General features: G+C 43.6%; 2 protein-coding genes across 7 annotated transcripts in view; one reads left to right on the top strand and one right to left on the bottom strand.

Moving 5' to 3' along the window:
- The window catches only part of SFXN1 (sideroflexin 1), a 21,795-nt gene extending 6,000 nt beyond the window's left edge, over positions 1–15,795 (top strand). For 2 of the 3 annotated variants that reach the window (XM_053991376.1, XM_053991377.1), the window contains exons 3-12: positions 2,712–2,886; positions 3,482–3,652; positions 4,651–4,749; positions 6,052–6,127; positions 6,672–6,757; positions 7,998–8,125; positions 8,635–8,684; positions 13,702–13,751; positions 14,391–14,438; positions 15,694–15,795. In XM_053991376.1, the coding sequence (XP_053847351.1) occupies positions 2,723–2,886; positions 3,482–3,652; positions 4,651–4,749; positions 6,052–6,127; positions 6,672–6,757; positions 7,998–8,125; positions 8,635–8,684; positions 13,702–13,751; positions 14,391–14,438; positions 15,694–15,790 (969 nt within the window). In that variant the 5' untranslated portion in view covers positions 2,712–2,722 and the 3' untranslated portion in view covers positions 15,791–15,795. Of the gene's footprint in view, positions 1–2,711; positions 2,887–3,481; positions 3,653–4,650; positions 4,750–6,051; positions 6,128–6,671; positions 6,758–7,997; positions 8,126–8,634; positions 8,685–10,337; positions 10,416–13,701; positions 13,752–14,390; positions 14,439–15,693 lie in introns of those variants that run through there. The other variant, XM_053991378.1, reaches the window with a different exon arrangement.
- On the bottom strand, positions 14,502–25,201 carry KIF20A (kinesin family member 20A). Of its 4 annotated transcripts, none has more exons than XM_053991370.1 (19): positions 25,110–25,201; positions 24,537–24,709; positions 24,006–24,095; positions 23,767–23,886; positions 23,182–23,320; positions 22,899–23,086; positions 22,668–22,812; positions 21,763–21,963; positions 21,421–21,532; positions 21,248–21,319; positions 20,578–20,721; positions 20,333–20,498; positions 19,900–20,064; positions 19,192–19,331; positions 18,993–19,095; positions 18,122–18,329; positions 17,646–17,737; positions 17,246–17,383; positions 14,502–16,404 (listed from the first exon to the last, which is right to left on the bottom strand). In XM_053991370.1, exons 2-19 carry the CDS (start codon positions 24,690–24,692, stop codon positions 16,132–16,134), a joined length of 2,652 nt encoding a protein of 883 aa, XP_053847345.1. In that variant the 5' UTR covers positions 24,693–24,709; positions 25,110–25,201; the 3' UTR covers positions 14,502–16,131. The 4 variants fall into 4 exon arrangements, with proteins under 4 accessions (XP_053847345.1, XP_053847346.1, XP_053847348.1 ...); XM_053991371.1 differs by having other exon boundaries at positions 25,106–25,123; XM_053991373.1 differs by lacking the exon at positions 25,110–25,201 and adding an exon at positions 25,020–25,047.
- Between the last annotated feature and the right edge of the window lie 102 nt (positions 25,202–25,303).

The following is a 25,303-nucleotide window of genomic DNA, read 5'->3' as shown; positions in this document are numbered from 1 at the left end:
TCCCATCTTTCTAAACAGTCACAGACATTTCAGGCATGACTTTTTGTTGTAGCACATGAATTAATGGATGTTTTCCATTTTCCTGCTAGGTTTCTTTTCTGCTGCTGCAGCAGCACTAAGCCTGTTTTGTGGATTTACGAGGAGAAAGAGAGACCAAACCTGTGCTGACCTGTCTCTGGTAGCTGAGTCTGGCTAGGATGGGAAACAGCAGGAGGAAAGGCATAGAAACATCTGGGAAAATTCCAGGGCAGAATTGTGGCTCCTGTGCAGGGGCAATTCCTGGCTCAGTCCCTGCCCATTCCTCTGGTGCCACTGCCAGGCCCCGGGGCAGAGCCTGGCCCTGCTCTGACCTCCCTGCACCCAGGGACAGCCAGGGACAGCCAGGGACACCCAGGGACACCCAGGGCTGAGAGCTCCTCTCCAGGCTGGGCAGCCCCAGCTCCCTCAGCCTTTCCTGGGCATGGAGGAGCTCCAGGCCCTTCCTCAGCTCCGCAGCCTCTGCTGGCCCCAGGAGCTCCAGGTCTCCTTGTCCTGAGGATCCAGAGCTGGATATAGCACCCCAGAGGTGCCTCAAAGGGTTGAGCAGAGAGGCAGGATCACTCCCTGACCTGCTGAAAATGCTCTTCCCAGGGTCCTGTTGGCATTCTTGGTCACCAGGACACTCTGCTGGTCATGGAGAGCTCATTGTCCAGCAGGACTCCAGAGCTGCTCTCCAGCAGGTCACCCCAGCTGTGCAGCTGCAGGGCTTCATTTCCCTCCAGTACCATCTTTTTGCCAAGGTAGTAAATTCCATCAGCTCACCTGGGTCAAGGAACATCAGAGCAGGGGAGGGGATAAAGACAGGATGTGAACGTGTTTAATCTCCTGTGTTCTGTACATTCACCTTTAATGATTGCTTCAGTCTGAAAAAATCCTGAATTGTTTCAGGATGGATGAATTTAACTGGCATGAACTGAACCATCTGCAGTGAAGGCAGATCCTTAATGTTTGGATTTCTTATTACTGAGGGATGTGGGTTTGTGAACAGAGGTATCAGAAGTAAATAAAGGGAATTTCCAGAGAACCCAGTCATGTATATTCTAATCAGGATAAAAATAAAGAATTATCCAGAATGAAAAGAAAGAAAAAAGCTTCCATGGATGCACTGCTTTATTCAGCATGCATTAGACAGCTTTAACCAGATTATTATAAGCTATCCTAAAGCAGCTTTAATCTTTCTTAATGAAACTGATAATTTAATTAGAAAATCATTTACACTTGAACTTTCCTGCAAGTAAGGGAAGCAGTCACAGAACAAGTTACCAGCCCTAATGTACTGATTTTTATCTTTATTTTGGTGGAAAAGAGGGTTTAAATAAATGAGTGCACTTGCTTTCGTAGGGCTTTGCAAAACCAGCAGTTCCCATTTTAGACCAGAAGATGGACTATTAATTCACAACACAGCACTGTTCACAGGAGGGTGTTTTTAATGGCAAAGTAGTAAGAAAAGGAAAAGAAACCTAAGGAGCATCTCCTGTTGAGATGCTGTGCATGAGAAATCTGTTCTCCAAATCTGTCCTGAGTCTTTTTTCATTTCCATGATCTGTGTTCATCCTGCATTGTGCCTGGTTGAGAGATGTACACGTGAAAATAATCCTGCTAATGAACAGTGCTGCACAATAATGAACTTAACAGTGAGGGAAATGTGAGGGGCAAAAGGGGAAAAGATTTTCCCCTACTGTACCAGATCTATTAGCGTTCTGGTATCATAGAAGCACAGAATTATTTGGGTTGGGAGGGGCCTTAAAGATCATCTAAAATTGGATCTTTATTTATAAATATATAAAAATGGGTTTTTATAGATCCAATTTCTTTCTGCCATTTGAAACAAGCATTATTTGAAGGAGGATATTTTTTTCCCACTGGTCGTTGAATAGGCTGCAGAAATTTCTTATAAGAAAGTTAAAATCCATATATTTGGGCTATGGAGGGACTGTCCTTTTTTCATTAGATGTTGAAGTAAACTTAATCATCCTGAAGTAATTTTTACTTTTCTGAGCTTTGTGCCCCATAAATGCAAAACTCTTCAGTGTCCTTCGCTATAGTTCTTTATCCATCTTTGAAGTATCATTAGGAGATCTGGTCATGTGTTCATAATGTAGCAATTGTTGCATTACATAATCTCTGTTTTGTCAAAACATGGATTTAGAGAAACAACATTTATTAAAATAAATTGGTGGGTTTGTGTTCCTAATTTTTGGGTTGTTTTGCTACGCCAGAGAAGTTAACTGGATTTTATTAAATACTTCATCTCTTGAAATAGCACAGGCATCTCTTGAAATAGCACAGGCATCTCTTGAAATAGTTGATTTCTCATTCCCTTCAATACCTTATTTTCAACAAACAGTAATTCATCACTGAAGTAAAGCACTTTCTGATTAATATATTGTTGTTTGGTATCTATTTATTAATAAACTTTTATGCTTCCTTTGCATCTGCCTCATCCTCAGGTATTTGTACAAATGTAATAAATAATGTGGAAACATTTTGGGGCACTGGACACAGAAGCATTTCTGCAGACTTACCCCTTTAAACCCCTGTTCTGCAAATTCTTTGCTGTTTGTTCTCTGGGTTTTTTACTCTAAATGTGGCCACTTTTCATCTTGCAGGTTCTAGATACATTAGGAACTGAGTGGAATTTTGAATTGCAAATGTTGATGTTTTCTTGGCAGAGCTTTTGAAGATGGCACCAGATATCCCATTAAATATTAATATCAAGGAGCCCCGATGGGATCAAAGCACTTTTGTTGGACGAGCCAATCACTTCTTCACTGTAACAGACCCCAGGAATATTTTGTTATCTGATGCCAAACTGGAAAATGCAAGAAAGATTGTGCATGATTACAGGTATGGCATTGACTACTTCTACCACTGGCCCCAAAAAGTCCAAGTCAATGATAAGTACATGGTGATATATCTAAAAGGAAATACTTAAAACACTGTTTCATTGCAACACTTCTTATTCCCACTTCAGGGCTTGAAACACTTATTTTTAATCAAATTTGCTAATGGATGGTGAAGTTATGCCCTTCTTAAGGGTTCTGAAATACAGAAGAGTCTGATTCTGAAAATAGTTAATATGACAGCAAAGCTTAAAACTTCCTCTTACGTGTAGCATTTGGAGCAGTTGGTTTCTTAAATACTCTCAATTTTCATAGTTTCACACTAATGACCTCAGAGATTTTGTCTCCACATTTTAGCACTAAAGCCTAGTGCAGCTTTGAGTAAATAGACTCAGCCAACATAACCACTGCTGGGAGTTTTAATTCTTTTTATTTCACCAATCCATTTAAAAGCTGAAGAATCTCTACAAGCTGAGAGTCTCCATTAACTTAGGGTGAACATCCCCAAATCCTCTGATGCCACATTTCTCACGGGCGTTTGCAGCATTTTATAACAGTTGTGCTTCTTGCTGTTGTCTTATCTCTTAACCTGTCCCAAGACAAGGTATCGTGGCACCTGGCTTGACAGAAGATGAGCTGTGGAGAGCAAAATACATCTATGATTCAGCCTTTCACCCAGACACTGGGGAGAAGATGTTCGTGATCGGCCGAATGTCCGCCCAGGTGCCCATGAACATGACTATCACAGGCTGTATGATGACCTTTTACAGGTGAGAGATGGCAGTAAAGCACATAAAACATTTGCCTGCTAATTAGAGAAGTGAAAATCAATGTTATTGTCAAAAGATTTATTGTAAATATTTTTAAATGTGAAATTTTGCTTCCTTTTCCTCTTCTCTCTCCTCATCCCCTCACGTTGATTAACGGTTCTTTCTAGAAGTAGTTTTGAGATAAGCCCTTAGCCCTTCTCCTTCACCATCCCACTTTCCCTCAAACTGGGAAATGTTCCAAAATCCCATCTGTGTGGAGGACAAAGAGAAGGAGATCCCTGGGAATTTCCAGCCTTACTGGCATGCAGGATGTTCTGTCTGCCCCGTGAGTACTCGGAATGCTTCAATCCATTTGGTATGGTTGATTTTAATTACTGTTGTAGACATGGCCACTGGCTGTGGAGGTTCTGCAGCTCCCCTGTCATCCCTGCATTTCCTCAGTGGTTCTGGAATCTCCGGGACAGTGAAGCCCACTGAAGCAGAGCCAGTGCTCTCTTAGCAGCCTCGATATAAGAAACACTTTTTGACACAGGATGCAGGAACTGATGGGAGCTCAAAGGAAACAGCAGCAGCCTTTTGGATGCTGAGATTGTACAAACTCCTGGCACACACCCCAGTTTTGGATGGTGTTTATAAAACATGTGTGTGCTTTAAATTGCAGTCAAGAGAATGAATCAAACCCCCAGGAGAGGTGCCCATTGCCAAGCACTGCCTCCTGTTAACTGCTTGTTCTGTTATTATCTATAACACTTAGAGAAGCTCTCTACCTTTTCTTTGCTTTATTATTCAGGTTCAAAACTAGGTGATTTTTAAATTCTTCTTCTAAAATAACTCTGACTATCAAGTATCAGTATCTCACTGACTGTATTGTTTCATTCAAATAAGCAAGAACTGCATGGTTACTGCTTGCAGTGGCTTTTCTTGATTTGTCATTTTCTTGTGCTGTTAATTCAACTGTGAGTTTAATAATAATAATTACAATTGTTTCTCTTTTCAAGAACGACACCAGCAGTGCTTTTCTGGCAGTGGGTCAACCAGTCCTTCAATGCTATAGTAAATTACACGAACAGGAGCGGGGATGCCCCAATCACTGTCAGGTCAGGCACTGAACCTCATAATGCTGATGAGTAGAAGTTGCTCTCTGGTGTATTTGAACATGGGTGGGCATTAAAGTTTGAGGCGAGACAGGGATAAGTTTTTCCATCTCCTCTAATTATTAATTTGATATGCACAGATGAGAAGTCTGAGAAGGGCAGAGCTGAGAACTCCAACTCTGCCATTAAAGACAAGCCTGAGCACCTTGATCAAGAGCACTTAACAGTGCAGGATTTAACAGGAGTCTGTGTTTCAGGACTCAGTCAGCCATTTGCAAGTTTTCCTCATCAGTTTGGTGTCCTGCCAGAGTATTTCTAAGCTGATATTTTGTGGGGGCCTTCAGTTGTGTCACCGTGCCACCTTCTCAGTGCCAGCACACACCACACTGAGGGTTCATTTACAAAAAGAGATTCCTTCAACTGGTCTGTGCTTGTTTCTACTTGATGTCTAAAAAAGAGACTAAATAGATACAGAAAGCAATAAATCTCAAACTGAAAAAGGGGAAATTTAGGTTAGAAAAACATAAAAAATCTTCCCTGTGAGGGTGGGGAGGCCCTGGCACAGTTACCCAGAGCAGCTGTGGCTGCCCCATCCCTGGAAGTGTCCAAGGCCAGGCTGGATGGGGCTTGGAGCAACCTGGGATAGTGGAAGGTGTCCCTATCCATGGCAGGGTGGAATGGAATGAACTTTATGGTTCCTCCCATACCATTCTATGATTCTATGAATAGAAAACTGGAATTGCAGTACTTGACTTTCTGGTTTTGGGGCTGACTTGCTTCAAGATGTCTGGGAGCAAACTTTGGATTCCAGCACATAGAGACACCTCCTAGCTGAGAATTATGTAAAGTGTGGTTTGGGGCAGGTTGGGTTGGATTTGAGTGTTTGCAGCATGGCTGGTCTGTGTGTATGGGGTTTGGTATGGTTGGTTTTAATTACTATTATAGACATGGCCTTGGAAATCCAAACTGATTTTACTAGGTTAAGCAATTAGGAAATTAAATAAAGAACTAAGCCTTCAAGGTGTTCATTCAGCTACATGAGAAATGCTGAACAGGCAGCAATGCACAACCAGCAGAACCTGATTCAGTATTATAGTGTGGCTTGAATATGATTTTTAGTGCTAGTGAAATCAAAGTGTTTAATTCAGTGTCCCATCTAGATCTTGCATCCCCACCTTATTGCAGTAGCACAAGAAAGCTTATTTAACTTCTGGGGGGGCATAACTACGTGTGTAAAATGTAATTGTTTTTCACAGTGACACCAGTGTAGCTGTGCATGTGCAGACATTTTCATTTCTGTTTTAGGCAGCTGGGAACAGCCTATGTTTCTGCCACCACAGGTGCTGTCGCTACAGCCTTAGGACTTAACTTACTAGCAAAGGTATTTTTTTCTATTCTTCCCAAACTGTGATGTCCTGTGAGAAGCTCACAGCTCATTTCTCCTCTGGTGTATCTGTGTCATGCACAGTTCCCACTGTGGAGTTGTTATGACTGCTCCTTTCTTTAGATCCCAACTTTATTTTTTCCCCGTGGAGATGGGTTTATGCATATCTGTCAAACAGCCCATGTTTGGTTCATGCAGACTCTGTCTAATAAGGTGCCTTTTTCCCAGTTTCTTTTTCACTTTTCAAGGCATATAAGAAGCAGTTGAAAATTAATTGGACTTGTAATTACACTTCCCTGTGAGGCTACTAAATTCAGAATGGTTTTGCCACTCTCCTTCCACTGCTCACTCTGGAGAGAAGCATTTATGACTTATTTCTTGTTTGAAGCTTGTTCTACCTCTGCCCCACCAGTGAGTTTTCACTGAATTTTAATGTAAAGGAAATAAGTCAGGTCTGTCATTAGCAGATGAAGTATTTCCATAAAGACAATGATTATGTACATTTTTATTTTCCTTTTTTTCTCCCCTCTCTGTTTTCCAGCGCGTCTCACCTCTTATAGGGAGGTTTGTTCCTTTTGCTGCTGTTGCTTCTGCCAACTGCATCAATATTCCACTAATGAGACAAAGGTAGGAAAAAGAACAAAGATCACTCATGCTGGAGGCAAAGATGTTGTTCAGTTGGTTGATCAGCAAGTTACTAAATAGAGCACATTTTGTATCTTTAGCTTGTTTCAGTACCTTGCAGGAACCTCATGCATGAGGTTTTGACTGGTTGTTTGTAACAGGTATAAAATAGAACATAATCATTCTCTTCAGATAAATATCCAAAGAGTTCTTCAGTCTTGGATCTCAGAAACCAGTTACTTCTTCCTTCAAAACTTTGCTCACATGGACCTCTGAATACCAGCTACACTTTGAAAAAACACAGTCATTTCAAAAATGGTGCTTGAAATCCCAGCTGCAGAACTTAGTCACAGAAGTCAGGCTCTGCAGCTGTTTAATCATCGAGGTGACAAAAAGATGCAGTTTGTTAGAAACAAACTTCTTTTTTGTGTCGTGATTTGACTAGGAATAAAAATAGTAGTAGGGAAAAGCAAATTAAAATCATCCTGTTGTGAACACAAGGTTATGGGCAGAAAAGGGAATATCTAGACTTTACAATGGAAGTTGATCTGTGGTAGTATTTTATCTTTTGTAAAATCCAAGGAGAAGAATAAAGGCAGTCCTGAGGATATTTGCTGTTCCCTGTACTTCTCCCAGTGTGAGTTTAACACCTAACCCTGCACTTGAGCAAAAGATCTAATAGAGAATAATGCAGTTACAGAAACATAGTTTATTTTGTGCCTCCTTTTATACTTTCAAGTATGTTCTTCATGGTTGAAATGACAGCTCAGACTAGAATGCCAGGGGGAAGATTTCACAGAGCCTTCTGTTTCAACTCAGTGAAAATAATCTTCCTGTGTTCCATGAGCTGTCAGATAGGACAGGCTCCACTTCCAGAGCAGTCCAGAAAATTCCACTTTTCTGAATTAATGTGTAAAGGGACCTGTCCCTTCTGTGGAATACAGAACAGGCACATCTCTTTTCTTCCCCTTTGGAATGCTGTGATCAGACTCAAGCAGCAGATTGCTGTTACAAATATTCAGTTGGTAACTTCTCAACATATTTTTCCTTGATCTTTCTCTGCCTTTTAATTTTTTATTTTTTGTGCCAAGGAGTGTTACAAACAGACTCACTTAGAAAATAAAATAAACCACATAATTCTTACACTTGACAATTTTAAGGGACAAAGATAAGGTGACAAAAAATAGTGAAAAAATAACTTTACATCCATCACTGCTTTTATTTTTTACCCCTTATTCAACAGGGAACTCCAGTTTGGAATTCCTGTCACGGATGAGGATGGAAAAAGACTGGGTGATTCATCCAAAGCAGCTCAGCAGGCAATTGCCCAGGTGGTGATATCCAGGATTTTGATGGCTTCTCCTGGCATGGGTAAGGATAAGTCCTGTGCAGTCCTGAGTATCAGTTCCTGCTGTGAGAAGGAGATTCAGTTCTATCCAAGTGATTTTCCTCAGGGTTCAAATTACCTTACAGTTCCCCAGGCAGTGTTTGCCTTTCTGTTAAGAACTTCCCCAGGGGAATGTGGAAATATCCTCAGTGTGTTTCACTGAACTGCAGCAGGGAAACTCCTGGGATGCTTGTGCAGAAAAGAAACAGGGAGCAAAGGAATGGGAGCAAATTCCACTTGCTTGGAGTTGGTTTAGGTGCTCTGCCAGTGCCAAATGACTGAGCTCAGGTTACTTACATGTGAAATTGCAGGTTTTGCTTATTGGAAGAATTTACCTTTGTAAATACCAATCCAACTGGCAATGTGAAGTGAAAACTCAGTGAATGACAAAAGGCTGTGAAAATTGTATTATGGTATTCATTCAGCTAAACAGAAAATGAAAACAAAGTGCCTTTCTCTCCAAGGTTAATGCCTTTTTTTATCTTATTTGCAGCAATTCCTCCATTCATAATGAATACCCTGGAAAAGAAAGCCTTTTTAAAGGTTAGTCTTAGATAATCTATCTCTATGTATTTTATATCCTAAGTTAATATTTTAACGAATTTTAAATACTTCCTGAATCTTCATATTTGCCTCCCAAACACTGTGGGAGGACAGCCCTGTTGAACTTGCTTTACAGCTGTCTCTGTCCTTCTGCCTTTCTTAAAGACAACTTGGTTCCTTTTGTTACAGTGCAAGGTAACATCGAGGAAATAGGAACATTCTTGTTACTTTTACTTGTTACTCTTGTTCTTAGAATGCACATTTCCTCCTGTGAAATAAACCTTCCTTGTACTGAGTCTTGGAATACAATTTATTGGGGTAAAAAAGGAACATTTTAATAATGCTGGTTTTCTCAAGATAGCAATTAGGAGGCTTTTCTTACCTGCTGTAGTAGTAATCTGAGTTTGCAAACAAAAATGGTGGTAAAAATCTCTCCTGAAAATGATCCTTTAAAATTTACTGGCTGTAAAGTGCAGGGTAGGCATAGAATGGGCAATCTTTATCAAAGATTACTTATTTCCTGTATTCTTTTTATGCTAATGTAGTGTGAAGTCAAACCCCTGGTGTTGGTAAATCCATTACCTACATCAACATTGTGCACTGTGTGTGCATGAGAGGGTAAAGAACAATAATGGAATTCGTTTCAGGGTTGTCTAACACAAAGGAAATAATATTCAGGTGAGGAACCCTTTAATTCTTTACCAGTAAAGGGAGTTTCATCCTCACTGCTGATATCACTGATTTAATTACTTGGTAGCTCCAGGCAAGGCCTCTGCTTGTGAGACCCACCCAAGAAGCTTAAGAAAATCTGTCTCCTTCCTGTTAGAAAAAATAGGAAAAAAATCATGGTCTGAGTCTCCAGACCCTGCCTTGGAAAAGTTTGTGTGGGGACAAGGAGGACAAGCAGGGGAAGATTTTGTTTGGAATGGTTTTGTTTGTCTAAGATAAAACTTTCTAAAGTGTTTAAATTTTATCTCTGTCTGTTTCTGCCCTTTGTGTCTCTTGTGCAGGGTGAGATTACCCAGTTACACACCCCATTTGAAAGTGTTTCTGTATTCATTAGGCAGGAACAGATTGCCAGGTAATCTGTCTGAGGCAGTTGTGGCTGCCCCATCCCTGGAAGTGTCCAAGGCCAGGTTGGAAAGGGCTTGGAACAATTTGGAACAGTGAAGGGGGTGGAACTGGATGATCTTTAAAGTCCCTTCCAACCCAAACCATTCTGTGATTGTCTTCCAATCTTAAAACTTCTTTTTCCCTAAAGTGCTTTGCTTCCCTCCCACTTGTTAACAGAAAACACTTTTGCTCTCAGTGTAAAAACAGGAAATGTGGCATTTGAGTTTCAGGGTACAAATCAGTGTGTGCTGCTTTTATCTCCTGGAAGAAGTGAGCCTGCAGGGCATCCAAACACACCACAACTTGTGATACTGTGATGTTCTTGAGAATGTATTGCCTGGAAAGTTAACCCTTGTTAAAAAGAATTTAGAGAAAAAATATTTTGTGTGTATTTGACATGTGAGACATGTCAAAGCCATTGCCTCAGCTGACAAATACATGACATTTGTGAAGAAATTGCAGCAATCCTCAGGGTCTGGAGACAAATACGTGTTGTTTTTGTGTGGTGTAATCAACATAAGGGTGTTGTGAATTTTTCAGATCAGCCAAAATGAGCGATTTCTGCAGTGACTACTCAGTGGTCTCTGGTACCATCCTGTCCTCTCCCTCAGCCTCAGAGACTGAATCCAGGTGAAACACTGCTCTGCAGGTAGCCAGTGGTAACACCTGGTAGAGATTAGTATTAAACCCATTAAGGAATGAGCTGCATTTTTAACATGCAGCTTCTGCATGTCCTCATGGGGTTTGAGAAGCACCATCCCATGCCAGCACTCCACCACCATCCCCACACTGCTTTACTAACTCACTACCCTTGGCCTTTGCTTCACCACCACTCTTGGAAATAATTCCTGACTGCTTGCCAAAGCCTCTTAAGCAACAGACAAGGCAAAAAAAATTAGGGAAATTATAAAAAAAATTAGAAAGCTGGGTAGCAGTAAGACAGAGAGAAGGAAATGCTCTTGGGATGTTGGTCTCAGAGCAGCCTGTCATCCTCTGGTATTTGAGATAAGATGTAGGTCATGTAGCCCAACTCATCCCCCACACTCCCAGAGGGTTTTGCACCAAGACATTGGTGTGAATTAACAACACTCCCAGAAGTTATTGCTAGAAGATGCCTCAAGAATGTTCTTGGAACACGAGCATGTATTTACTGCTTCAAAAGGAAGTTGCCTTGTAGAAGTATTTTTATCTATAGAAGTTTTTTGGGGTTTTTTTTGCCATTGGTTTCAGCAGCAGCTTTGGGGCCTGTTTATGTAATTATGCAGCATAGCAGTAAATGATTAGGCTGCATAATGATTATTTTCATTATCCCTATGGCCATACTCCTGACCAACTCTCTGCAGAACCAGGTTATTTTACCTGCTGCAGCAGGAGGACCCATAAAGAGCCTTGCCCTGAGGCACAGGGTTTATAGGTTTTACTTACAGGTAACTTTTCTCCTAAAGAAATAAATAGGTTTTTCCATATAAACCTATGAAAATTCCAATCGACACTAAAGTTTTAGTTTATACTACTGCTCTTACACAGCTTTAGCTACAGTTCCTCTTCTGTTCTGCAAACTGTATTAACATCCAAGTTGATTCTAGAAGTTTCCTTATACATCCTTTAAACAAGCTCCTTGGGATCTTTCAATCTGCAGCTAAAATCTGTGTTCAAAACGGTTGCAAAACCAGAACAGAGGGTCTTTTCCTTCAAGCATTGTTCTTGAATGTCTTATGCCCTGAAGTCCTCCATGCATTCCTAATTGCACTGTCATTTCATGTATTTATTTTTTTGAAAACACACATAGCTGGCCTGGAAAAGCTGACAGATTTTTATATCCAACAAAGAGAGGAGGCAGTTAGAGAAAAGCTGATTCTCCTTATGGCTTTTGTTTGCTTAATTATCATTTTTCCATTTTCTTTGTTTGCACTAACCACTAAAATGTCATAAAGACATCTGGAAATTAAATCCTAATTCATTGGGAGCTGCCTTCTTCCGGAGTTAAATGATAGTTCTCTAACACAGTGAATTCTTCTGCTCTTTCTCTTGTAGTTTCTCCATTTGCTCTCTTTGTGGGGGTGTGCAGCCTGCATTTGAATTTTATTGTTTTATGTCGTTCCCTGGGCAACTCCAATTCTTAATTCTGACCTCCCAGTGTTACTTTTTCCTCACCATTTCTGTATTAGTGCAGCCTGGTAACATTCTGAAAAATAAAGGCTGGAATTCAGATCAAGTTGGCAAAAAAAGTTCCAGCACATAAACTCCATGTTCCTTATAGAGTCTGTATTAGACACCTCTGTCAGATCAGTGACCAACTCTGACAGACAAAGGCATTAAACCATTCATTCCTCTCAGGGCACCTTCCAACAGCCTTTTGAGTTCTAAAAATCTATTTGGGGCTGTTCTGTTACATCCCTGGATCCCACACTCCCCTACAATGCACAGCATCCCCCTCCCTCCCTTCTCAGAGACAGTGCAGGGTTTGGCTTGTGTTCACACCTCTTGGCATGGACTCTCCCAGGGCATAAAATGAAAATTTGGGGTGAGTTTATCTCAGCTGAGGGTCAGATGGAGGTGTTTAGAGAATGCCAGAACAGCAAAGCTCTGCTGCCTTCACTCTTCACCCTTCTCGCTGTTGTTTTCTGTTCCCATTTTTTATCTCTTGTTGCAGGTTATTGCTGAATTGCACAGTTCTTCCTGCACTCATTTCTGCATTACAGATTGACTCCATGAAAAAAAAAAAAAAAACAAAAGAGAAGCGGTCTTCTACATTGTTTCTTCTCCCTCAGGCTCTGGAGAAATTTTACTCCACACAGGCTGGTTTTCCCTGCCTCAGACACTGCTGTGACCTCTCTCAGCCCTGAGCTTTGTCCTCCTGAGCTTTCTACATTCCTCTGCCTGTTTCTACACTCAAACAATGCCCAGCTTCTGTTCACCATTTCCCTCTTTAACTTCTGTATCTTGAGAAATTCTTCTTGCAGAAACACCATCTTCACTGAAAACCTCATCACCTCTATCAAGTGATTTTTACCTCATGAGCTATTTTGTTTTAAAATTCCCTTTGTGTCCTTATGGGAGCTGTATTCTGCTCTTAATGGAGCAAGAGGCAGCAGTGTCCAATGAACAGCTCTGGGTTTACTTCATTAGTAATGAATTTCAATGAAAATTCTGTCAATGAGAGTGGATTCCTAAATAATTTCAAAAGCCTACAAAAAAAAATTCTCAGCATATATTCAAGTTCTGAAAAAGTTACAGAATTAATGAGGCGTGTGGGTTATGTGTTGCTTTTTCAGCTTTGTTTTCCCAGTCCTCAAACCCTTCCTTCCCTCAATAAAAGGTGAACTCTTGCAGAACTGGAGTGTTGCTACAGGGACAAGTTCCTTCACATCAGGGGAAGTCATATGACAGGAGAAAGGGCTAAGAGAGGCAGATTTACATCTCCCTTTTTTATGGCTGCTGGCTCTAGTTGCAGGTTAAAACCATTTGATGCCACCAAAGAGAATGTAACCAGACTGAGCTCTCCCTTGGAATGCCTGGGCAAAATTAGGCACCCTGCAGAGGTGTGGCAGCACCACTTGGAAACTTCCAAGTTTTAGCTCTGTTGCTGCTGTGGGCTTGTGAGACTCAAAGCAAAGGCCCAGGAGCAGGTCCTGACTCAAACAGGAGTTTCACTCACTGGAGTTTCTAAGGGACACTTACTCAGGATCATGGTGTACATGGATTCCCCTGGGAATTTCCTTGCTGCTCTCCAAAGGGATTTGGCTCTCAAAGTGGAGCTCAGCATGAAGCCACGCTGGTCAGGCTTTTGCCTTCACATCTCAGAGTCTTTTAGATGAAATCTGTCTCTTAAAAGAATTCCAGGAAGGTAGGAAGCAGAAAGAAAAGATTCCACACTCACTGTGCGTGGTTCTATTTTCAACAGAGATTTCCTTGGATGAGCGCTCCCATTCAGGTTGGATTAGTTGGAATCTGGTAAGTGGTTTCTTTGAGTTGGGTCTGCTATCTTAAGAGATACTTGTAGGGGTTTTGAGAATGCAGCAATATTTGCTTTTTTTAACAGAAAAAGGTTGAGAGTTACTGAAGGCACAGCAGTTATTTCCATCTCTGTAACTGATAAAATATCATGTTAAAAACAAAAAAGCTGTTAGCAGGGAAGAAGCTGCCAAGAAAAGCAGAGGGAGGGGAGAAAAGGGAGTGGCAAAAAAAGGAATGTGGCAGCTTGATTAGAAAAGATGCATTGGCTGCTACTTCTAAATAGCCAGTGGAATCTCATCCTGGAGGTTGATAATTCTGGAAACATTTGGTTAATAGGGTTTAATTTGCTGTGTTCTGGCATTTTCTGCATGCACATAAAGGTAAAACACTGTAAGGACATCAAATGGTAATTTTAGACAAATTTGGGAGTGTGGTATTGAAACATTTAGTGCTATTTGTAGGTAAATTATTTCATAAGGTACAATGCAGTGAGATATAAAAGTTACATAGCACTTTGTGGAACTTTATCTCACTGTGTACAGAAAACAAGAAAGCCTTTTACCTAAATCATGCATAAGATTTTTGAATTCTGTTTTAGCATCCTAAATATTGTAAACCTGGTTTTGTCTCCTCTAGTCTCGTGTTTGCAACTCCCCTGTGTTGTGCACTGTTTCCTCAGAAAAGGTGGGTACTGCTGTGAATTATTCTCACTTCAGTGTTATTCCAAATCCAGACACAAACACGGGGTCATTGCCTGCTCAACCACAGTTTTAATTCCCATATAACAAAGGTGATAAACAAGAGAATATACAGAAAAGTAATAACTACGTTATTCACCAGTAATATTTAATAGTTGTTTACAAACCCCAGCAGCTCAAGATGAGTTCTATACAATATATTCTTGTCCAGTAAGGTTATGGATGCACTAAATACAGTCAGAGCCCATTTTATTTTCAGCTGGAAACTCTTCTATTTATACAGAACAGCACTGGATTATCTGTGCTCATTTGTTATTTGTTAATATTTTTCCAGACTTTTTCATCAATACAGAAGTAGTTCAGTACTGAAAGCAGTCTTAGAAGCAATATTCATTGTCGCTGAAATCCTTATGAAATCTGAACGAGTTACTTAACAAAAACTTTTGCTCAATTTGGTAGGTAGTATGGACAGGGCTTTAAATTCAGCTGTCCCTCTCATTTTAATAGTAGTTGTCTAAATTCAACAAGCTGCCAGATGTACTTTAAACAACCCAAGCTTGAGCTGAGTCCATTAAAATGCTGAACTAAGGCAGCTTTTGACTTCCAGAAAACAATAGCCAATTCTCAGTGTTGTTTGAGTACAACAAAGCTGACACCATCTGTCTCCCTGCTTGGCCTAGGACAGAGAATGTGGTAAACAAGTGTCACTAGGCTACCTGGAGATGACTTGGCAAACCAACCCAGCACACATGCTACAGTTCTTGATTTCAGCCAGGGCTCTCCAGTTCAGAGGAAGATTAGACCTTGAACTGTGCTCAGGAAATTGCAGCTGTTCAAATGACCTGGCAGCTTAATTCACTTTACTGTGAACCAGCTCTCATAAAAACAAACCTTGTATTCAACTGTATAAAATCACATAGCAAGTTAAATAGGCAAATACATTAAATTTAATAAGAACCCTTTTAGGAAGGCAAGTTTCTATTGCCAGCAACAACCTGAGCAATGAAGTGGATTCTTACCCTCATGGTAGTAGCAACAGCCATTTCCTGGCTCCATAGACTATCCCTGCCCTTGGAGCAGGGATTCACGTGCCCTGGTCTGTGAGCCTGCTTCCTGGATAAGATGTTTAAGATCTGAAAACTCTTTTGACAATGTAGGAAGTTATAGCAGATGCATTGTCCATCTCATTTTCCCTTCTGATGCTTGTTTGCTGTAACCCCTTCACTGTTTCTTTTGCTCAGTTCGATGTCGGTGTCGCACTTGGAGCCAGATTTGCAAGCCAGGATCCGAGACAACAGCCCTGGCCTAGAACGTGTATACTTCAATAAAGGATTATAACTCAAGGAAGGCAAAGTATCTTTCAAGGAGAAACTTATGAACTTATTTTTTGAATTGTGTGCCAACATAGACAAGAACACACCTTTATCTTGTCCTTTTGTTAAACAATATTGATCATTGCATTATTTTACAGTTAAAGACTCTCCTCAGTATAGTGTTTAAATTACATAAGGTCACTTTGGTATTGTTTGAAACTTTAAACATACATATCCAGAGATGTTTACATAAGTCTCAAGCAGCTACAATAACAATAAAGAAGCGCACAACGAAAACCAGATGCTATTATATTGGATTTGCCACCTGTTCCAGTAATAGCGAGGCAGGGACCTCCTTTTGAAAAGTCATAGAGCAACTGAACGAAGTTGCCAGCCTCTGGTAGCCACAGTACGGGTGGCTGAACGTGTCAGGATGTTGTGCAGGAAGGGCTTTTTGCCAGGAGGCTGATTGGGCTGCAGGTTTTCCCTGTTGGCACAGAAGCGTTTCTTGAGGGCGGACGTTGGCGGCGCCTGCAGCTTCTGCACCGTGTGGTACTGCTCAGCAATGCAGGCCGCCTTCTTGCGCAGGTCCAGCTTCACCAGCATCATGTTGTTCTGCAGCTCTGCCAAGGTCTGGTCCTGAGGAAGGCAAGGCAAGATATATTTATATAAAAATATAAAAATATATAAAAATATTGAATCATAGAAAGAAAAGTCCATTCCTAGTTGGAACTGACTGGATTAAAGATCCACTTGTTCTCTGTTGCAGGACTAGACCAGCTTGCTCCAAGCCCTGTCCAACTTAGCCTTAAAACACTTCCAGGGATGGAGCAGCCACAGCTTCTCTAGGAAATGTGTTTTCAGTGCTTCAGCATCCTCATAGTAAAGAATTTTTCCTAATATCTAATCTAAACCTCAGTATGAAGCTATTCCCCCTTGTCTTGTCATTCTCTGCTCTTACAAAAAGAGTCCCTCTCCAGCTTTGTTGTAGGCTCCCATCAGGTACAATGACAAGTTGTCTTAACTCCCTGGTTACTGTGAACTGAGGAGGATAAACTGCCTTTTGCCAAAATTCACTGACTGTTCTGCTACATAAGACCATGCATAAAAGCTTCTACTGTCAACAGTGTAGCAGTTCAGCAACACCTATGAACAGTAAGGATGGGACAAAGCTGACTCCATCCTGCTGCAAATATGCTGTCATGGAGTGAATAAGGAAATGAGAACTCTGAATTCTCCTACTTTAAGTGCAGACTGCCAGTTAACAGGAACAATTTGGGTCTCCTGTGGAGAGGTAAATACACAACTAACTCAGCCACTGAAAAAAATCAGCCATAGAGCTCCCTTCACAAAATATGTACCAGCAAATAAATAATTTTTATTTGCAGCAGCAAGAACTTTGGTTGCTCTGATTGTGGCAAAGCACACAGACTGGACCCCTCTCTCCCCCATGCAACCCAGTCAAAAGCAGACACATCACCTGTCTTGCCAGGATGTCATCACACATGCCCAGGGCTTCTCGCAGCTTCCCTGCCCCTGTGCTGTGGCAGCACGCCCGCTCAGCAGACTGGAGAGATTCCCCAATTTTTTGTAACTCTGAACGCAGCAATCTGACGTTCTGGAAGAGAGGGATTTAATGCAACAGCTGGTTTTGGCACTGCTCTGCAAACAAAGCCACTCCAAGGTAATTCAAACGAGCAGCACTGAAGGAGGATCCCATCTGAGTGACCAGATACTACAACCTTCAACAACTCCCTTAAGTTCAACAAACCCATTTCATTTGTTTAAAAACCTGGAAACAGCAGCCCCAAACTCTGCTTTAAGCTGGCAACCACTTTGCCCTGCAAATGTTCTTTTGTGTAACACAGAACTAGATTTACCTTCTGCCCATCCTCCAGCTTCCTGTCCACATCCATAGTAATGGGTTTTGAAGAGGGAGGTGGCTCCACTAATTTCTGGTACTTGTGCAACTCTAGGAACAGACAAAAAGTAGTGAGCAACAGGACATTGATCAGCTTTCAGTATTCCCAAAATTCAGGACTTCCCTTGAGACGAGCTGCCACAGGCAAGCTGGAAGGAGCTTTTGAGTTTGTGCAGAAAAGCACAAACATTCCAGGCTTCTCCCATTCACTTAGACAAAGGGGCTTAAGAATTTGAATGGAAAGATTATCCTGTCCTAAAGTCCATTTTCCTGTGAAAATGAAGTGAAACTGTCCATCCAGCACATTATTCCTGTCACCTACAAGTCAAATAATGTTTTGAGGGTGTCTAAATCCAATGTACCCTGAAAGTCTCTCTAACCCTGCACAGGGATCTCTCAGCACAGTTCAGAACCGGTGCAGCATTGCTGCTGTACCTGCACTTGTGGAATTCAACTGCTTTTGACACTGCTCCAGCCTGGCTTTGGTGTCTGCCAGCTCCTGCTGCAGAGCAGGTGAGGTGGCCACTCGCTTGGATCGACGTACACTCTGCTCTGAGTCCTTTTGCTTGGCATCCAGGCTCTCCAGTTTTTGCTTGGTCTCCTGTAAAGCAGCTTTGAGCTCCGAAATCTCCTCATCACGCTCCTGAGAAAGGAAGTTTGTTCAGAGAGTCAACATGATTTTCATAGCACAACTTGTCTGAAACGTTCTATGTCTTTATTCCTGGAGAATTTCTCAATCCTACACTTCACACATTGAACCCAGCCTTTAAGGTTACTTTTAAACAAGTACAGCAAACCGATTTCCTGGGAGCCTAAACCACTTTTTTAAAGGTTCTAAAGAAGAGGGATTGTTTTGGGAGTTGGCATCTTCAGAGCAATCTGCAAGAAGTCCCAGAGGTCACTCAAATGCTGTAGGCATGAAAATATGGACAGGTCCATACCCATCATCACAACTGAGAGCAAGAAGAGAAATTCACATAACTTGTGTGAATCTGAAGAGCCCAGATCAAGCCACCAGTGGAAAGGGTAAGGGGGGGAGAGAATCATGTTGAATAAATGACAGTTGTACATTAGCTTCCAGACTGACTGCTCAAAATTAGGAAGCCTAGTGGGCCACATAAAGTAGGAGACAAGGAGAAAAAATTGTGGATCAAGACATGAAATAATATCACCAAAAAAACCTCAGAAAGCAAAAATCTTTCTTTTCACTTTGCATAAAGATCTTCCTGGACTCAAGTACCCAGAGTCCCCTCCCAACCCACTGCCACTTTCCTGATGTCATTGCATTGCATTGCCCTGAACAAACCTGCATCTCCTCCTGGTAGTGGTCAGTCAGTAACTCCTTCAGGATGGTCATTTTACCCTCATACAGTTCCTCCAGCTGCTCTCTCTGAGCATCCACATGCTGGCTACAAAGAGAACAACCAATTCCATGTCAGCATTAGGCAGTTCTTGGTGCTGCAGCTCATCCTGAGCAGAGTGAGGGAGACCAGCACAGGCTGTACCTCCACCACTGCTCCTTCTGTTGCATGTGCTCCAGCATCTCGTTGCAGATCTCCTCGCGCAGGCGCATCTCAAGCTCCAGCTTCTTCTGCCGCTCCTGCACCAGCAGCTCTCGTGCAGCTTCGACCACGCGCAGCAAGTCCTGCAAGAGGGACACAGCTCTGCTGCCCACACTGCACAACAGGGTTAAAAACCTGGGGTAAACTAAATGAACCCATGTCTGCAGGATGCAGTGATCTAGATTTAAGGATTTAGTCACTTGGGAAATAAAGTTGCCAGGGTTTGCTACCTTGACACATGACAGCTTGAGTCTCTGTAGGGATATGACTTCATCATGATCTTTCAGCTATCCCTGCTGCCTACTTTATCTAGGAAGTTTGATTATTTTTTCCCCATTTAGATTCTTGTTCTGCATGTTTTCTAGATTTCCCTTGCAGAGCAGGAATTACAGGTCTGCACCTGCACTGTTACTGCCACTATTCCACAATTGACAAAGTGCTTTCAAATTCAGCACGTGTGTCAGATTTAGACCAACTGCAGAATATTTTTGTCAAGGATTCCCAATTTCCTGGATCCTTTTTCCTTTTCAAGTTCTGTGTCATCTCTCTTGGCTCTCTCCGAGCTTGAATCCCAGCTCCCCGGGACAAAGCTAACAGTCATGTTCTTGACCTTGCAGCCACATAAAGGCTGTAAAACAAATCACAACCCACCTTCTTCTCATACAAAGAGACATCTGCCTCATCCTCAGTGTCTTCTTCTGATTCCACATCTTCCTCTGGCTCTGCCTCTGGACCCTGGCTGATTCGCCTGCTGTGTTCTTTGATGATGGATTTTAAGGATGGAAGTCCCAGCTTTGTGGGAGGTGCCTGAACAAGCTGAAGGGGAAAAAGACCACCATTATCAATCTGCAAAGCCTGGAAGTTGTGTAGTCTTTAAACACAGCCAGCCCCTCTCTGCAACCTGTCAGCCATTTCAGTTTAGCAGAATCTGGAAATACTCTGGAGGTGATAACCACTGGAGAAGCATAGGGATGAGGTACAAGCACGCCCCCTCTCCTTGTGGTGGGAAGGAGCCAAGTCCCACAGAAGCAGGAGAAACCCAAGCTACCCTGACCATGCCATGATCCTGGTGTGTGTTACTCACCTGGCTGGCAATGGCTGAGAACTTTGCTACATGCAGAGTCTCATCATAGGTGGAAGCACACTGGTTGATGTTGACAATCATGCAGGAGCGCCCGCGCCCCGTGAAGAAGCCCTGGAACACGCGGGTCAGTTTGCTGTCCCGGAACGGAACCACCGCCTGCTTTGTCCTGTGGGAGAGACAGCAGTGAGCTGGGAAAGCAAAAAAAAAAAAAACCACACCCTCCCTCTGGAGGTGTGGATGCTCACCTGGCCTGCTGGTTCTGGCGGAGGGCGGCGATGCAGCGGCCCAGGGTGTGCAGGGAGGTGTTGATGTTGTTGGCTTCTTTCATTCGCTCCCCGCTTCTCTGGTCCTTGCAGCGCTCAGACCCCGCCAGGTCACACAGGGATAACCTGAGGGAAACACGGTGATATTCACATCACTTACAGGGTTTGTCCTGCCATATCAGGTTTACAGTTCAGACACCCTGCAGTCACCTTCCCAGCTTCCCCATAAGGGCACAGGCCATTCCTTTGGGGTGCCTGGGCTGCTGATGGATGAAGGGCCTGCCCTAAGTGTAGGCGTTACACAAAGTAACAGGAAAATGAGCTTTGAAGTGTCAACTTCAAAAATCCTTTGCCAGTCCTCAGAACAGCCGCTTTCCAGATAAACACACCCCAGGAACAGGGACCAGCAGCACGCAAATCAGCCCTGCTGCAAGGGTAAGGATGATCACATTTACCTTCACTCAAAAAGCTGGAGAATTACCTCAAATTGTACCTTGCAATACTCCTCAAACTCCTGTCAGTTCCAAGACTTAGTATTTATTCCTTCCAAGAACTTTCAACACCATCAAGATGCTTCCCATACCACAGGCCCTCAGCCAAAGAGACAAGAAAGTTGAGTTTACACCCAAATCCTAAAGAACATGAAACTTACTCGCTGATTTTGGGAACAACTTCACTGCTACCTCTTTGCAAGTGCAGAATCCGAATGGAGAACACACTGTGACTGTAAAGAAACATGCAAATATTAAAAAAAAAAAAACCCAAACAACTTTAAAAGCCCCTCAGAATTGTATTTCTGCCTAAACAATCCCTCTCCCTTCAGACCTGCGACTGGAGTTCTGGTTCATGTGGGTGCTTGCAAAACTCTGGTTTTTCCGACCCAGTTTCAGGAGCTTCCAGGCCTCATCAGCATCCTGGACATTGATCCAGTTCAGATCTGGAAAGTAAGCATGCATTGGGCACAGCAGTTGGGAGACTGGCAGAAAACTTATCTCAGCCCCAACTTCACCACTGAATATCCTTGACATCAGCAAATTTGACAATCCTGTAATCCCGACATCAGAGCTCTCTGTGGGGCTCTCCAGCACATCACTGCTAAGCCACCCACCCACTCAGCCCTAAAGCCTTCCTAGCAGGCCACTAAACCTCTCTTGCAGGCAAATCTACCTTTCACATAGGGGTTGCCAGTCTGGTCCTCGCAGAGCCGCAGCGTTTGCCGCTTGCGGTTCTGCCCAGGTAGAGCTGGTTCCAACAGGTCATAGATTAACTCGTTGTAGATCTCAAAGAAAGAGACCCAGATGGAGAACTGCACATCTCCTGTGCTGGTGAGTGAAATGCGATCCAAATCAGCCCAGCAAGGGCCCGGTTCTGGGGAAAAAGAGAAAAAAGGAAGGAAAACAAATCATGACTGGTGCTTTTTGTGGGTCCAACCAAAATGGCTTAGCTCTAGAGCAAGATACTTCCTTCAGCAAGCAAAACCACCCCAGACACAAATTCTTTTATTTACTTCCTCCCGTTTGCATCTATTCTAAAGCCTGTCCCCAGTAAGACAGCCTAAAGTTTCCCTTAACAGTATCACCCATTCTGTGTAAGGACTTTTATATACTCAGTTTTGATTCCAGAATTACAAGGTATTTCAAACATGAACTCTTTCCAGCATAACTGAAGTTTTAGTCCTTGTTATCTCAATCACTCCATGCTTCTGGATACCTAAGTAGCTGGATTTGGTAGGCAGAGCACAAGTGCTCAGTGCAGCCTGCCACTTTGGCATCCTGCTTCCCAGCAATCCCCATCTCACAGCAATCAGCTGCTCAATAACCACATTCCTTGAATGAACTGAGCGAATGTCAAGCAATATTTCATTTCACAAGGCTTGGTTATTATGGACTGGTGAATTCTTCTGATATTGGCAAAATATATGCACAGAGTTCTTCTGACATGACATCTTTCATAGGGAAAATCTGAGGCTACAGCACCCTTGCTCCCTTACCCACAAGACAGCATCCAAACAGCCATCACCCTTTGCTTCCCCCATCCTCCAGCAAAAAGCAGCAGGTAGCTTCCAGAAATACCTTCTGTCTGGCTGAGGTCTGAACGGTTGGTGAGTTGGCTGGACGAAGACAGACCAGCAACTCCACTGTCAAAACTGCCACTGGTGGTGGCCTGGAGCTGAGATTCAGCACTGTGACTCCTCTTCAGCGGCGTTAGCAGCTCCTCCTTGAAGGAAACAAGGATCAGGAGCATGCAGGTAGTGTGACACCACCCCTTAGCTCTTGCTAATCCCCCAGAGGCCCCGTGCTTACCTCCCAGAGACCCCTCTGCAGCATCATCTGCTTCTTGGTCTCCTCCTGGCGCACCTGCCTGCTGTCCAGCCAGGTCACCTCGTTGGAGAGGGCAGGCTTCAGGTCCATGGCCTGGTACAGCCGGTCCCCCACACTGTTGAAGATAGTTGCCAAGGAGCGAGGCAGAATCCCCCCATCTTGGGTGGTGCCTGCAGCAAGAACAGCAGCAAAGCTGAGGATTCAGAGGCAGAAAACAAAAAACAATTCCTTCAACAGGCCCCACAACACCTGGTGCTTTCCTTACCCTGAATCGTGTGAGTCTTCCCTGAATTGGTGATGCCATAGGTGTAAACCAGACAGTTCTGCCCACTCAGCACATCCTTTACCACCTGCTTCACTGTCTCATCAAAGAACAATTTCTGCCCCACCTCTGGTCCAAAAATCTACAAACAAGACACAGGAAAAATGGCTTCATGCAGATCTTTCCTATCCTTTGCTGATGGCTGCTCAAGTGATATTACGTGGTCCTGTGTTCCCTGCACTAGCCATGAGCAAGGAACCCACCAGCAATTCCAGCTGAGCTCCCTACAAAAATAAGCTGCTTATTTGTTTAATCCAATAACATCTCATATCACTGCAGCCCTAGTGTGTTTACAGCCTTGTGAACAGGAGTTTGCCATTTGCTGACAAAAAAGAGTTGTCAGAAACAGCTTAGAAAGAAAAAAACTAATAAAATAGCAACTAAAACCTGAAGTAACTGATTGCACGAGACTGCAGAGTTCAGGCAGCGCCCTGGGCTCAGTGAATGTGAATAAGGCTGCTTTTCAAGCTGCAGGGCTGGTTTAAGCTCAAATCACTTCCAGATGGGCTGTTTGTCCCAGCTACCTACCCGGGTGAAGGAGAATCTGTGCACTGCTTGTCCCACTCCTCGCTCCGTGCTCCGCATGGTGAAGGAATTCTTTGGAGCTTTTAGAATAAGGGTTTCTGAGTTCTCAATACAGACACAGCCCTAAAGAACACACAAAATCCATCGTTGCAGTGGCTTACAGGAGGATAGACAGCAAAGGACAACAGCATCTCCCAGCAGGCACACAGGCAGCTCAGACTCTGCTTCATTCAGTGTCTCACCTGGTCTTCCCCCTTTTCTACTTCTGTAGATTTCAGAGGTCGAACTCTAAGGTAGATCTTTAATTTTCCATTATTGTCTTCAGCTACAGCCTACAAGAATCAGCACAAGTTAAATATGGCAGCCAGAGAGGCAGCACACAACCCCCCATGGGAACACTTAACAGGAACCACAATATGGAACACACATGTTGGCTGTGCTGCTACTGCTGAGGAATTTCTCTGGTCTCAAAATCACCAACAATGCCAGAATCTTTCTTAGGCATTTCCAAGCACACCAGTTTTTTGGTTTTGCTTATTTATCTAATGGATCAGACCAACAAAGCAAAGGCCAAACACCAAAACCAAGCATCACCCCAAGAGGCACTCGCTGTCCACTGCTCTCCCAGGAACTGCTCCCCACAAATGTAGCATTCTGTTCCTGCCTCTTCTGAAGGCTCTCTGTTTTTTCTGCATTACATCACCTTTGTACAGAGAACAGCAGCCACGAGTGAAAACGCTGCCCTGTTTGTGACAGAAGAGCTCCAACCTCACCTGAGAGCCCTCCAGGTTTGGGGAGATGGCGGAGAACTCGGGCAGCAGGTCCTTGCGCAGGTCAGCCCCAAACCCCGCCGCTGTGGACTCGAGCACAGGGGAGGCTGCAGCCTCATCGTCAGAAAACAGCCCTGGGGAGGCAAGTGCTTGTGCCATGGTGCCTCACACGGCTCCTGGGGAAAGAGGGGCGCAGGACAGGGTGATGTTACAGCAACCCCCTGCCACATCCATCAGTCCCCACAAACATGGATCCCCACCTCGACACACGACGCTGCTTGCAAACGTGCACACAAACACACCCCCTGCACACAGGGAAACCACACAGGACCTCGGACACAGCCCGTGCACACACAAAGACTACCCAGGACTCCAAACCCACCTCCTGCACAGAGGGACACCGTGCAAGTGACATGCACACAGACACCCCTTTAACACACGCTACCAAACAGACCCAACGCATACACCGACCACCACACAGGTCACCTCCTAACCCAGACGCAGCTCGTTGCCGCTCCCCCCCACACACACAGAGCCCAGCACCACGCGGGTCTGGCCGCACGCACAGGTACCCACAGCCACCGCCGGCCGCCCCTCTCGCCACTCCGGCCCCGCTGCCCCTCACGCCGCCCCTCGCTCGGCGTTTCAAACCTCGCCGCCCGCCCGCTCCACCAATGGGAGCTCGGCATGAACGTCCCTCGACCAATCAGAGCCCGCTCCTGAGGCAGAGGGGGCGGGGCCCGGGCAACCAACTGCCCGCGCGCGCGCGC

The sequence above is a fragment of the Vidua macroura genome, chromosome 15 (assembly GCF_024509145.1).
Source record: "Vidua macroura isolate BioBank_ID:100142 chromosome 15, ASM2450914v1, whole genome shotgun sequence".
NCBI classification, from domain to species: domain Eukaryota; kingdom Metazoa; phylum Chordata; class Aves; order Passeriformes; family Viduidae; genus Vidua; species Vidua macroura.
This window is presented reverse-complemented; position numbering and strand designations above follow the sequence as displayed.